This window comes from Dryobates pubescens, chromosome 13, assembly GCF_014839835.1.
Source record: "Dryobates pubescens isolate bDryPub1 chromosome 13, bDryPub1.pri, whole genome shotgun sequence".
In the NCBI taxonomy this organism is placed as follows: domain Eukaryota; kingdom Metazoa; phylum Chordata; class Aves; order Piciformes; family Picidae; genus Dryobates; species Dryobates pubescens.
The window spans coordinates 29561535-29574570 of record NC_071624.1 but is presented as its reverse complement, the minus strand read 5'-3'; the positions used below and the strand labels follow the sequence as shown (position 1 = coordinate 29574570).

The 13036-nt window shown below is 52.2% G+C and overlaps 1 protein-coding gene across 1 annotated transcript in view; it reads right to left on the bottom strand.

Moving 5' to 3' along the window:
• The window catches only part of VPS53 (VPS53 subunit of GARP complex), a 72717-nt gene extending 59781 nt beyond the window's left edge, over positions 1-12936 (bottom strand). Inside the window, exons 1-4 of the mRNA XM_054166293.1 lie at positions 12810-12936; positions 10094-10174; positions 8545-8594; positions 6392-6458 (exon numbers count right to left, since the gene is read on the bottom strand). Of these exons, the coding sequence (XP_054022268.1) occupies positions 6392-6458; positions 8545-8594; positions 10094-10174; positions 12810-12893 (282 nt within the window). The 5' untranslated portion in view covers positions 12894-12936. The remainder of the gene's footprint in view (positions 1-6391; positions 6459-8544; positions 8595-10093; positions 10175-12809) is intronic.
• Positions 12937-13036: the final 100 nt, after the last annotated feature.

Sequence of the window (13036 nt, the reverse complement as noted above, 5' to 3'; positions counted from 1 at the left end):
AGGCACCCACTTGGTGGCTGCAGGCATGCTGGCAAGGGTTAAACCAGGCTGCAAACACAGAGGTTGCTGCATTACAAGGACAAAAGCCTGACAGGTGAAGCAGCTTCAGCCAAACAACCAGTAAAGGCATGTCAGTGACTGTCAAAAAAATTATGGCCAGGCCATGCAGAAGGTTTAGCAACAAACACAACTGAAGAGTGACAAACAAAAGCACACAGAGAGCACACAGAGAGCGCCCAGCGCTGCCTGGAAAGATCTATGGCAATTTGTTCTACTCCAGCCTAGGGCAGAGAGGAAGTGATGCCACAACTGGGCTGCAGCTCTCAGCAAGGTCAGCCCAGACTCCCAGCTCAGCAGCAGCTCTGAGGAAAACCTTACAGAGGGGCAGGGGGGGAGGAAAAAAACCCAAACAAGCTAGTGGTGGCTCCCCAGAAACTGGAGGCACAGCTTGAAACCTTTATTGTTACAACCCAGCCACAGCAGCCCCTGCCCTCCCCCAGCCACAGCAGCCCCTGCCCTCCCGGCCACAGCAGCCCCTGCCCTCAGCAGCCCCTGCCCTCCCGGCCTCAGCAGCCCCTGCCCTCCCGGCCTCAGCAGCCCCTGCCCTCCCAGCCTCTCCCGAGCCATCCCAAGCAGCCCCAGCCTGGGACTCCCAAGGAAAAGGCTGCTCCGCCCTGCAGAGGAATGTTCCACCCACGGCTGTTGTTTCCTCCCATAAAAGGGCCCTGAGTGAGATAATTGCTGCAGTTGATGGTATTGTCTGCAGATTGAAGTGAAATGTCGCACCAGGAAGGGGAAGCCACAGCAGCCAGACTATTTTAAGGCCTTTTTTTTGCACTTGGAGGAAATTCTAGGGCAGCGTTTCAAAAAGGCAGCTGCTCTGAGCTGGGAAGTGCTGTGCCCTGTGCAGAAGGCAGCATTCCATCCCTGCCTCTGGAGCTGCTTAAGTAACTTTTTTTTCCCCCCTTTAGGGTCACATCTATTTGATCGATTTCATTTTTAGACCCAGAATCTGCCTTTTCAGCCCCCTAACTGCTGCTTTGTAGGAGCATGTGTGTGCAATGGAGACTGCCTGGGAATCAGTTTAAAAGTGAAGGCTACAAAAAGCTGCTTTTACAACCCTCTCACACCTACATTTCCCCTCAAAGACCTTCCCAAGCATCTCTGCACCACGGTGGAGCACAGCAGTGGAATCCCCACCGTCACCACTGCCACATTACCAGCCAGATGAGACAGGAACCTGCATCAGAGGGAGCACAGCAGCAGGATATGCAAATAGGATTTGGAATGTGCTATCCCTAAGGGCTCCTTTTCCTTAGGGAGCATGGAGAGCACATTCCCATAGCCACACATTGCATATTCCCCACTGGGTCTGACTGGCATTCAGGTTGTTCTAGCTGGGAGGATAACATGCAGCACTACTCAGACGTGCCTCTGCTTGCAGAGCTGGTCTCAAAACCGAGGCTGGGCTCCCCTCTCCTGGACGGCTGCAAAGGTGCAGCTCTCAACAAGGCTCAGTAAAACCCTACTCCTCCACACCACAGGGAGAGCTGCTTTGCTGGCCTCAGGTGCTAAATGAGCCCTTCCCCAAGCAGAAAGTAAGCTGGTAAAGCCTCAGTGCCCTTCGTTTGTTTTGTAGGACCCTGCCTGGCATCGCTGCTCGTCAAACACACCACCATAAAAAGAGCTGCGGTAGGCTGCTGGCAGGTCCCATGGATCTGAGCAGTGCTTGGCCCAACAGCCTGCACAAGGTTCCCACCCCCATGTTTGACAGTAAAGGCTGACAGGAGATGGAAAAGCCAAAGAGGAGCTTCCTGAACCAGCTTCTGCACAGCCCTCCTGCCCTCACGTGTGAGGGGTGGGAGCTGCTGGTGTGTGCAGCTCTGCAGCCTCAGGCAGGCAGGGCACAGCTCACACCACCAGCCCAGAGCAGGGGCTTAGCAGGGAACCCCTCTGGCTTGCTTTGACCTCAACAAGAACTCTTTTTTCCTTCTGCCACTGCATCTGAGGTTTGTTTCCTTCAGAAGGAAGTCAGAGATTGAAAGGATGTTTATGAAAACTACTGTTTACTCTCCAGACAAACACAGCTCCTCCAGCCCCAGCACTGCAGGCAGGCAGCTCTGGCAAAGGCTGATTACAGCTAGGAGAGATGTGACTGAAGGAGAGAGGCTTTTGCAGAACACACTGGTTCCAGTCCTGCCATAAATCCACCAGACCCTGAGCCCCCACTGAAATCCAAGTCCTCCAGCATCACAGTTCACAGGCAGTTTTATTTACAGCACACCTTCCCAAGGACACAATAGATTGCATCATTCCTCTTGGGGTGCCAAGGACTGGAAGGAAGCCAAAACACAGGAATGGCTTTTACAAAGTGATCAGGGGGCTGAAGCATCAATCCAGCCTGAGAGAGATGCAGTTGTTCAGCCTGAAGCCTTAGAGCCTGTCCAGAGAGGCTGTGGAGTCTCCTCCAGACACATTCAAAATGCACCTGGAGGCACTCCTGTGTGACCTGCTCTAGGTGATGCTGCTCTGGCAGGGGGTTGGACTGGATGATCTTTGGAGGTCCCTTCCAACCCCTAACATTCTATGATTTTAAAGAGAAGGCTTCAGGGAGTCCTTAGAGCAGCTTTCAGAATTTGAAGGGGCTACAGGAGAACTGGAGAGGGACTTGTTACAGAGGCTTGGAGTGGTGGGGGATAAGGATTTCAGACTGGAAGAAGCTGGATTTAGATTAGACATTAGGAGGAAATTCTTCCCTGTGAGGGTGCTGAGGCACTGAAACAGGTTGCCCAAAGAAGCTGTGGAGGCTCCAACCCTGGAAGTGCTCAGGGGGTTGGAACCAGATGATCTTTAAGACCCTTCCAACCCAAACCATTCTAGGGTGCTGTGATTCTAAAAGCTAGTCTGCTGCACTGCAGGCTCCAGCCCTCTCACATGGGAAGAGAGCACTAGAAATGGGAAATGGTATCTGCAGATGAAACTTTTTGCTGTGGCTGGAGTGAAGTTTGATTTCAAGCCTATTGCAAAAGCTGGCTGCCAACTGCTGCTTTACTCATCAAGGCTGGTTTGCAGTTGTGGTCACTAGGACAAAATGCAGTAAGGACCTTCACCCTGGGCCTCCTGAGGGAGAGCCTCACAGGATGGAACCATCTATCCATGGGCATGCTTCAGCCAAACTTTGCAGGGCAATATTGGTCTCCAGCACACAAATTGCCTACAAATTCAATAAGAATAGATCAGCAGAAGAAAGAATTATAATGTGAGCCCAAACAACAAACCAGACAAGGTACACCAGGAAAGAAGTCCCTTTCAGCAGCACTGCCTCCTCTCCTAGCAGAGCACTGAGGTGTCCTAAAGGCATCTTGCTCTCAGCTGGGTCTGAACAGTTTCTTACCATACATTGGAACAGAAAACCCTTCCTCTCCAAGCAGGAGAAGCCAGGCCTCTTGCTGTATAGAAATGTAACATTTCCAAGAGTCCTTCATTCCACTGAGAACAGGCAGATGAAAGCAAAGCAGCCTGCAGCACAGGAGCAGGTGGCTGAAGCTGAAAAGTAAAGATTCCATCCCCACAGCTGGGTTATCAACAGGGTGGTTATGTGCAAAAGGCTGCCTCACTCCCCCAGCTAGCACACAGGGTACACTGCTCAGAGCAAGCAGTGCAGGGTGTGACAAGAGCAGCAAATGTTTCCTCTGTTTGCTTCTGCAGAGACAAATAGAAGATTTCATCTCAAACTGAACTGCAACTCAAGCATGGCCCAGCACTGCAAGAAGACCTCTTCTGTGTGCCCCTCTGAGCAGCTAACCTGCAAGGCCTGAGCTTGCTGATGCTCCTTTACAGCTTTCAATCCAGCCAAGTCACTAACAGCCTGGTTCCAGCAGCTCACACATGAAATGCACACACACAGGGGAGAAATGATGGACTGGGATTGCAAATGCAGAAAGGACAACTTGCAGCATTTCACAGTCCAACCACTTTTCCTCACCAACACTTTCAGTATTTGTTAGGATGTCTTACAGTAAGAACCAGCAGCTGTGCTTCTGGGAGACTGCATGGGCTGTGTGGGCTAAGGCCAGACAACTGCAAGCTCTGGGGTCTCTTGAAGTCTGCTTCTACCTTGCAAAGCAGCAAAATGAGGGGAAATGGGAAAATCCACAGATAAATACAGGAGTATTTGTGATTAGCTGCAGCTCCAGGCTTGGTGAAAGATGCCCTGCAAAGACACACCACACACACACACAAGTTTGAAGGTGTTTACTGGGACAGGGATTTAATTGGTTCCTTTACAACCAAACTAAAGGTCTGCACAGAGAGACCTGCCCCTCCAGGGCAGGCTGCTGTCCAAGTCCATCTGTGCATGCTTTGGAGAACTTCAAAGGGATCACAAAAAGAGTGAGAAAGCACAGACATAAGGCAAAGCTCTAAACAAAGCTCCCTGAATCTGCACAGCTCAGAGACACTTTTGTTACCCTGCAAGCACAGCTGACTGTGGCACTGCTTTTGTTCAGCTCTCACCACATTCAGCCTTTGGACCTGCAAGTCCTGAGGCACTCTGGGCAATTCTCACCCCCAGCTCTTCTTGATCCCACTTCTTTGTGGTCTTCTCTGAATTTGTCACTTCAAAGAGGCCCCAAAAGGGTAGAACAGGACCAGCCTTCCAACCACCTCCAAACTCTCCAGGTACTGCACTGCTTTCCACTCCCTCCTCAATTTCTGTAATTGCCTTTCCACTTCATCTCTTGTCTCATCCCTGCACAGTGATTACAGCCTGCACCACTCCCAGCTAAGCCACATCCCAAGCACATCCCCAGTTTAATAGCAGTACTCAGGTAACCACCTAAGCTTTAAACTAGTTCTGCTAGGAGAGGGAAGCACCCCCAGTCTTTCTGAAAGCAACACAAAGGCACAGACAAGTTAAATCTTTCACTCCAGGCCATGGGCTTTGTGGCAGAGGCTAAGGATTAGAGCCACAGTCAACAGCTGCTGCAGCAAGAAGTGGGAAATAGAGGCAGCCAGGCTGGTGAGGGGATGACTTACCCCATCCCAGCAAACTAGTTTCAAATCTGGTATTAAAGAGATGAGTCAGTGTTGACAGTGAGGGAAGCAGCATGAGTGACGAGTCAAGGCATTAATGGTCTTGGTCTAAAGCAGAACAGGCACAGGAAATCCAGCAGCACTGGGTGGTACCACAAAAGCAGATAACACCTGGGCCCAGCTCAGCACTCACTGCAGCCAGGGCCATGCTGTTCAGTGCTGTACTCTGAGCAAACATCTGTCAAGCAAAAGACAAGTGAAAACCTGACAGCTGAGTAAGACATGCAAGATAAACTGGCAGGCAGTCATCAGGCTTAGTCACCAGCAACATGGGATACTTCAGCAAACAGCCTAGTTAAAAGGCTGAACAGCCTTTTATTGATCCCTACTCAGTAGCAAATGTGCTTGCACCTCTTTAATCCTGCTCATTTTATCATTAGCTTCAAAGTGGCACAACCACAAGCCTCCTGCTTTGGCTCTGGATTTTTAAATCAATTTCTCATTCACTTCCCTTTGGAGTGTGATCAGAAAGCAGGCTCCAACAGCTGTTCAGCGAGCAGCTCCCAAAGCCATTAGCAAAAGAGACAGCAGAAACACCTCCCTAGTAACAGGAGTGGGTTTCTGCCTGCCAGAGCCATTCCTCAGTCTGGCATCACAAGATGAGAGCCCTCAGCATCACTGGAGAGGAAAACACAGAATGTTAGGGGCTGGAATCTTAGGGAGCTGGGGTTGCTTAGCCTGGAGAACAGGAGGCTCAGGGGAGACCTCATTGCTGTCTACAACTACCTGAAGGGAGGTTGTAGCCAGGTGGGGGTTGGTCTCTTCTCCCAGGCAAGCAGCACCAGAACAAGAGGACACAGTCTCAAGCTGTGCCAGGGGAGGTTTAGGCTTTATCTTAGAAAAAAGTTCTTCACAGAGACTGCTCATTGGAATGGGCTGCCCAGCAAGGTGGTTGGGTCCATGTCCCTGGAGATGTTTAAGAAAAGCCTGGATGAGGCACTTAGTGCCATGGTCTAGTTGATTAGACAGGGTTGGGTGATTGGTGGGACTTGATGATCTTGGAGGTCTCTTCCAACCTGGCTGATTCTGTGATTCTGTGGAAGGGACCTCCAAAACCACCCAGTCCAACCCAGCTGCCAGAGCAGGATCACCTAGAGCAGGTCACACAGGAACACAGCCAGGCAGCTTTTGAAAGTCTCCAGAGAAGGAAACTCCACAACCTCTCTGGGCAGCCTGCTCCAGGCCTCTGTCACCCTCACAGGGAAAAAGGTTTTGCTTAAGTTCCCATGGAACCTCCTACACTCCATCTGGCACCCACTGCCACTTGTGCTGTCACTGAGGAGAGCCTGGCACCCACCTGCCTGCCATCCTGTCCCACGTTGGTCTGTCCTCTCACCACAGTCCGAATGTTGTCATCCAGCCTCCTGGGGAAAAGCAGTCACAATGTCAAACTCCTTCCCTGTGGGCCTCACCCAACCAACCAAGGGAACCTGGAGAGCTACACAACAGATTTAACCTCAGCAAGCTGCTGCCACCAATGCTCAACTCATTTTCCCTTCCCCACCCCCTCCCTCTGTAGGGCATCACTGCCCTACACAGAATGTAAAGCTCCTGCTGCAAGAATAAAAATCCATTTCCTAATTTAATCAGGGCCTCTTGCATTTCTCTTCCCTTAAGCAATACTGGCAGTTTCCCCTTGGCCATTTTCATTTCCCCTTTCCACCTGTTGCAGGGCTGTCTCAACCACTGCAGGCTGGCAATGGCAGGCTGCACAGAAGGTGTAAGCATTGCCTGCACGTTTCTACTTATTTCATACTCGGAGTACCACCAGTGATGCTGATGATAAAAGAAACCCCAAACTACCAAATCAGAGACTTTACAGCTGCTGTTTTGACAAACAGAATACACATGCAGCAACCACCTCTTCTGAGCAGTTTCTTCTCCCAGCCTTCAGACTCAAATTTGGTTTTCAGTTCGTTGGTTTTGCAAAGCTTTGCAACCCACCAGCTAAACCAACCCCAAAGAATAGAATAGAACAGAACAGTATAGAATAGAACAGAACAGAACAGAATAGACCAGGTTGGAAGAGACCTTCAAGATCATCGTGTCCAACCCATCAACCAATCCAACCCACCTAAACAGCTAACCCATGGCACCAAGCACCCCATCCAGTCTCCTCCTGAACACCTCCAATGATGGTGACTCCACCACCTCCCCAGCAGCCCATTCCAATGTGCAATCACTCTCTCTGTGTAGAACTTATTCCTAACCTCCAGCCTAAACCTCCCCTGGCACAGCCTGAGACTGTGTCCTCTTGTTCTGGTGCTGGGTGCCTGGGAGAGGAGACCAACCCCCACCTGGCTACAACCTCCCTTCGGGTAGTTGTAGAGAGCAGTAAGGTCACCCCTGAGCCTCCTCCTCTCCAGGCTAAGCAACCCCAGCTCCCTCAGCCTCTCCTCACAGGGCTGTGTTCCAAACCCCTCACCAACTTCGTTGCCCTTCTCTGGACACCTTCCAGCAAGTCAACCTCCTTCCTAAACTGAGGGGCCCAGAACTGGACACAGTACTCGAGGTGTGGCCTAACCAGTGCAGTGTCCAGGGGCAGAATGACCTCCCTGCTCCTGCTGGCCACACTGTTCCTGATGCAGGCCAGGATGCCATTGGCCCTCTTGGCTGCCTGGGCACACTGCAGGCTCCTGTTCAGCCTACCATCAACCAGCACCCCCAGGTCCCTCTCTGCCTGGCTGCTCTCCAGCCACTCTGACCCCAGCCTGTAGCTCTGCATGGGGTTGCTGTGGCCAATGTGCAGAACCTGGCACTTGGATGTGTTCAATCTCCTGCCCTTGGCCTCTGCCCATCTGTCCAGCCTGCCCAGGTCCCTCTGCAGAGCCTCTCTACCCTCCAGCAGATCAACTCCTGCCCCCAGCTTGGTGTCATCTGCAAATTTACTGATGATGGACTCAATGCCCTCATCCAGATCATCAATAAAGATGTTCAAGAGCACAGGGCCCAGCACTGATCCCTGGTGCCTGGCTGCCAGCCGGATGTGCCACCATTCACCATCACTCTCTGGACTCAGCCTCCAGCCAGTTCCTAACCCAATGCAGTGTGCTCCCATCCAAGCTAGGGGCTGACAGCTTGGCCAGGAGTTTGCCATGGGGGATGGTGTCAAAGGCCTTGCTGAGGTCCAGGTAGACTACATCCACAGGCCTCAAACTATACAATAGAGACAAAGTGTAAAAAGGAATTGTAATTACAGGGATTCATTTTTGCCTTTGTCTCATTGCTGGGTTTGAGACTGACCCTTACTGATGCCTTTGAAGCAAATCAATTGCACAGAATCACAGAATGCCAGGGTTGGAAGGGACCTTGAAAGATCATCTAGTCCAACCCCCCTGCCAGAGCAGGAGCAGCTGCTCCTATCAGCTACAGTGCAAAGACTCTTTATGAAGGCTCAGTGACAAGCAGACTGCTCCCCCCCTGAGATCCATGACATGGAGAAGCACTTACCTTATTTTCAGTCTGATTTTGTTCACGACTTCATCGATGTTTGCCAAAGACTACAACATGGAAGAACAAAGAGCAGTGAGATGGGGAACCCTGTGCTGTGATACACACCACCTGAGAGACCCAACACCTCCTCATGGCTGCCCCTTCCCAAAGAGGAGAACAGTCATTTTGTTTTCCAGATGGAGGCAGTGAGACACAAGGCAACTTAGCTGCTCCTCAGGTCAGGTAATGAAGAGCACCAAAACCACAGAAAGGTTTGGGTTGGAAGATAACTTTCAAGGTCACTTAGCCCAAACCCCCTTCAGTCAGCAGGGACCATCTGCAACTACATCAGGTTCCTCTGAGCTCCAAACAACCTGATCTGGAATGCTTCCAGGGATGGGGCACCCTGGCACTTCTCTAGGCAACCTGGGCCAGTGTCTCACCACTCTCAGTGTAAAACATTTCTTCCTTTTCTCTAGTCTGAATCTCCCTCTTTCAGTTTCAAACCATCAGCCCTTGTCCACAACAGACCCTGCTAAAAGGTCTGTTCCCATTTTTCTTATCAGCCCTTCAATTACTGAAAGGCCACAAGGAGTTCCCAGAGCTCTTCTCCAACTCTCTCAGCCTGCCCTCACAGCAGAGGGGTTCCAGCCCTTGGATCGTTTTTGTGGCACCCTCAGGACCCACTCAGCCCTGCAGGTCCCAGAGACTCCCCAGCCCCCACCCAGCCCTGAGCAAGCAGAGTGCCCTGAGCCCCCATTAGCAAAGTGCTGCTGAACTGCCGTGGTGACAGTGACCTCCAGTGGGCAAGAGGGACAGAGCCCTCCTCTTCCCTGGGCAGAGACCCTCCTGCAGAGCCTGTTGGCCCGGCACACTGGGCAGAGGGGGCCTGCCTGCTGCTGAGCTGGACTGGCAGTGCTGCAGGGGAACTGGCTCTGCACTACTGGCAAAGGGAAAAAAGCCAGTGCAGCACCACCAGCCAACTAACCACACACCCCTGAAAGCCAAAGAGAGTGCTGCAGGGGATAGGGAATGTTCAGCTGCCTCAAACCTGATCTTCAGCTGCAGAAACACCTCCCTGATGCAAGAGATTAGCCTGTAACTGCCCCTGGGGGCTGATTTAGGAAAGACAAAGTGAGCATCTGAGCCCATGACAATCTCATTCTTCGGAGCTTGAAAAACACCCAACAGCTTTCCACCATGGAAGGCTCTCCAGTGGCTTTGCACAGGCAACACCTGCCTCACTTGGCTAAACCCCTGAGGTTTTACCACTGATCAAACCACAGCAAGCTAGGAAATCTACTGCAGGGGAAACCTCTAGATAGAAAACTAATTTATTTCTACAGATCAAAGCAGGACTTTTACTGCAGCAAGCACTTTGGGTGGAAACAAACCACACAATGGCAGAGAACCTCAGGAGATGTGAGTTTGAGGGATTACTTTCAGTCTTACCACCTGTGCTACTGGTAATAGAAAAGGCTTAAGGACAGGTTTAAAAGATGCCCTCAGTCATTTACTATCAGGTTACCCCTTGCATGGAGAGGGCTGTGCTGTGAGCAGGACTTACTTGCTCAGTGGGAAAGAGAGTATTGATATACTCCACAGCATTGAAATCCGCTCTGTCCAGTGGATCTTGGCTGGGGAAGACCTGAGGAGAGGGAGGAAAACAAATACAATCAACAACACACCACTGTTCATTTTTGCAGCCTTACACAGTCTCTGCTACATCAAATCACTTCAGCACCCACTTCAGCACCCTGTGTTTCAGGGCACTGCTCCAACAAACCAGCAAAGCAGCTCCGTGCTCTGAGCTCTCTGCCCTGTTAAGGCTCCCATGGCTATCAGCCTAGGCAAATACAGACAATAAACATTCATGCTTCCACATACAGCCCTGGCACAATCCAGCATGTGCAAGAATTCCTGAGACACACATAATTATGCATCATCCCAACCCATGCTGACGCTTCTGCTGCTGCTGGCAATGAACCTCCCTGCTGAGGCATTGCTCTCCTCATAGCCTGTACTGAGGCAGGAGTTGCTTTTCACAGCCCTGTGACACCTGGGGAATGCAGAAACGGTTGTACAAGCTCTCTGGAGGCCTGGGTTAGCCATTTGCACGTGAAAAAGGAGGAGAGAAACAGAATGTGCTGAATGATCATCCCTGCCCTCTGGGAAGGGAAAAGCGCAGCTGTGGTGCACACAGATCTCAGCTCTCCTCCAAAGCAGCTCAAACACCACAAATGTGGCTGACAGGACTTGCTGCTTGTCCTCACAGACAAAATATGCTGTGATCACTTCCCTTGCTACTACATTTGTTCCATACTTAGATGTCCACCTCCTCTGCACTCCATGGTCGAAATGCCACCTAGCTGATGTGTAGTTCATCCCAGTCACACCACAGCATCCCCTTCACACAGCATTCTGGGCACTGAAAGCCTTCAGAGGAACCTGTGCTACAGGGGCACATGCAGCATTTACACATCCTGCTGCACAGCAGAAGTGGTTTTGTGAGACTGCTTAAATGAGAGCAACTCCTCCCTGAAACAGCTTTTCCCAAAGCTGCTCCTGAGGCCGAGGAGAAGCAGGAAGCAGTAAAAGGTGCATGAGGTCACACCCCTGTGAGGAAGCTGCTCTGCCATCAGCCCATCGTAAAGACACAGCTGCAGCCTCCCAACCAGCCTGTCCTGCTCTGGGCTCACAGCTCCTGCAGCTTCAGTTAATCCCCAATCTCCACAAGCACGAAAAGCAGCAGAAGCAAGGGGTGGGATGGAAGAAGGCAGCTGGTCAGGAGCTCAAACTGCAGACAGAGGTCAACACTGTGGGCAGCTCTACCAGGCAAAGGGGCTACTCCTAGACTTTTGTCACAACCCACTGAACAGAAGTGACAACTCCACCAGTCTGTGTGTGCTCCCTACCCTGCTCCAGGCAGAAGTCAGCTGAGTCAGTTCTGCTCATTCAGCAGAACCTGGCAGGTTTTGCCCAAAGCTGATTAAGGAACACACAGAGGAACAACAAGACTATTGGGCTGGGAACTGCTAGTGAAGAAGTGAAAGAAAGTGGGAGCCAGTGTTGTTCTCAGCATCTCCCCTTGCTCAGGATCTGCCTACAGCCTTATCACCTGTTAAAATAACTCAGCCAGGGATACAGTGAATTCTCCATTCCTCAAAACCCCAAGACTGTCTCCAAAAGGTATGTTTTACCCTGGAGAGACATTTTGTGCTTGATGAAAGTGTCACTAGGCAACTTTCTTTGGTTGTGTAATGTCAGAAGTCACAGTTTCAACAAAAATTACCCAACGGTCTACTGCCAGGTATGCCAACCCCAGGCAAGGATAAGAGTATGTGGAGTGGGGGTTTTGAGCAAAAACATTCCAAAGGTGGCACAGCACCCACAGAGTGGTGCTACCTTCCTCACCTTCTGGTGCCAGGCTTGTATGAGATGTGGTGCCAGCTACTGTGGCCTACCCTAGCTCTTTGAGAGCTACCAGAAGTAATCCACAAGCCTCAACACTCATGGAAGTGTGAAAACTTATCTGAGTGATACTTTGTGAGAAGCTGCTGTTACCATCCACAGGATTCTGCTACAAGAGTGAGCTCTTCAGACCAAAGAGCTGGCTGGAGACAGCCTGAGGGCAGTCACCAACTCCAACAGACACGATTTTATGCTGGGTTCTCATGGCTTTATGCCAGGCTCCAAGTGCCACAAAGGCTTTCAGGAGGAGTTACACTGGAATATATCGATCACAAAAGTGAAGGAGATGTTTAGATTACCCTCACTGCAAGTGAATCGCTGGCTGTTTGACTCCATTAAGATGCTTTACATACCAAGTACCAAGGATTTAATTAAAAGACACAGCAGGCGCAGAACACTCAGTACCCCACGTCCGTCAGCGATGGGGAGGCGATGAGATAAGCTCAGGTGCGGACAACCGCCGGCCCAGCCCTCGCACTGCCGAGGAAGGAGGCATCCCCCAGCACCACCGTGACCCGGGGGACCCGTGCAGCCCCAGGACACCGCCCACCCCAGGGGCTAAGAGGCTCTCCCACTTCACCAGGCAACTGGGCCGCATCCTCCTCCAAGCACGGCCGGCCCAGAGCTTCCCGGGGCCCAGAAGCGGAAAGCCCGGAGCTCCCTGGGGAACACAGGCAAATCCCAAGGAGGTCCTCCCTGAGCGGGCACTGGGCCGCACCCACACCCGGCCCCTCACTGCGAGGACCCCGCCCCCCCCTGGGGCCCAGCCTGCCCCGCCCGGCCCGGCCCCGCGGCAGGCCGCCCCGGCGCACCTGCTCGATGGCGGCCTGCACGGAGGGGGCCAGCTCTAGGGCGGCCTCCAGCCCGGCCGCCAGCTCCGGCTCGTCCTCCTCCATGGCGGCCACCGCTTCCGGGCCGCGGGGCACGACGGGATGCGGGCGGACGCGGCCCTGCCGCGCGCCGGCCGCGGGGGCAGGGCCTACGCGGAGGGCGTGTCACTGTGTGGGCGTGGCTCCATGGCTGGGGCGGAGCCTCCAGG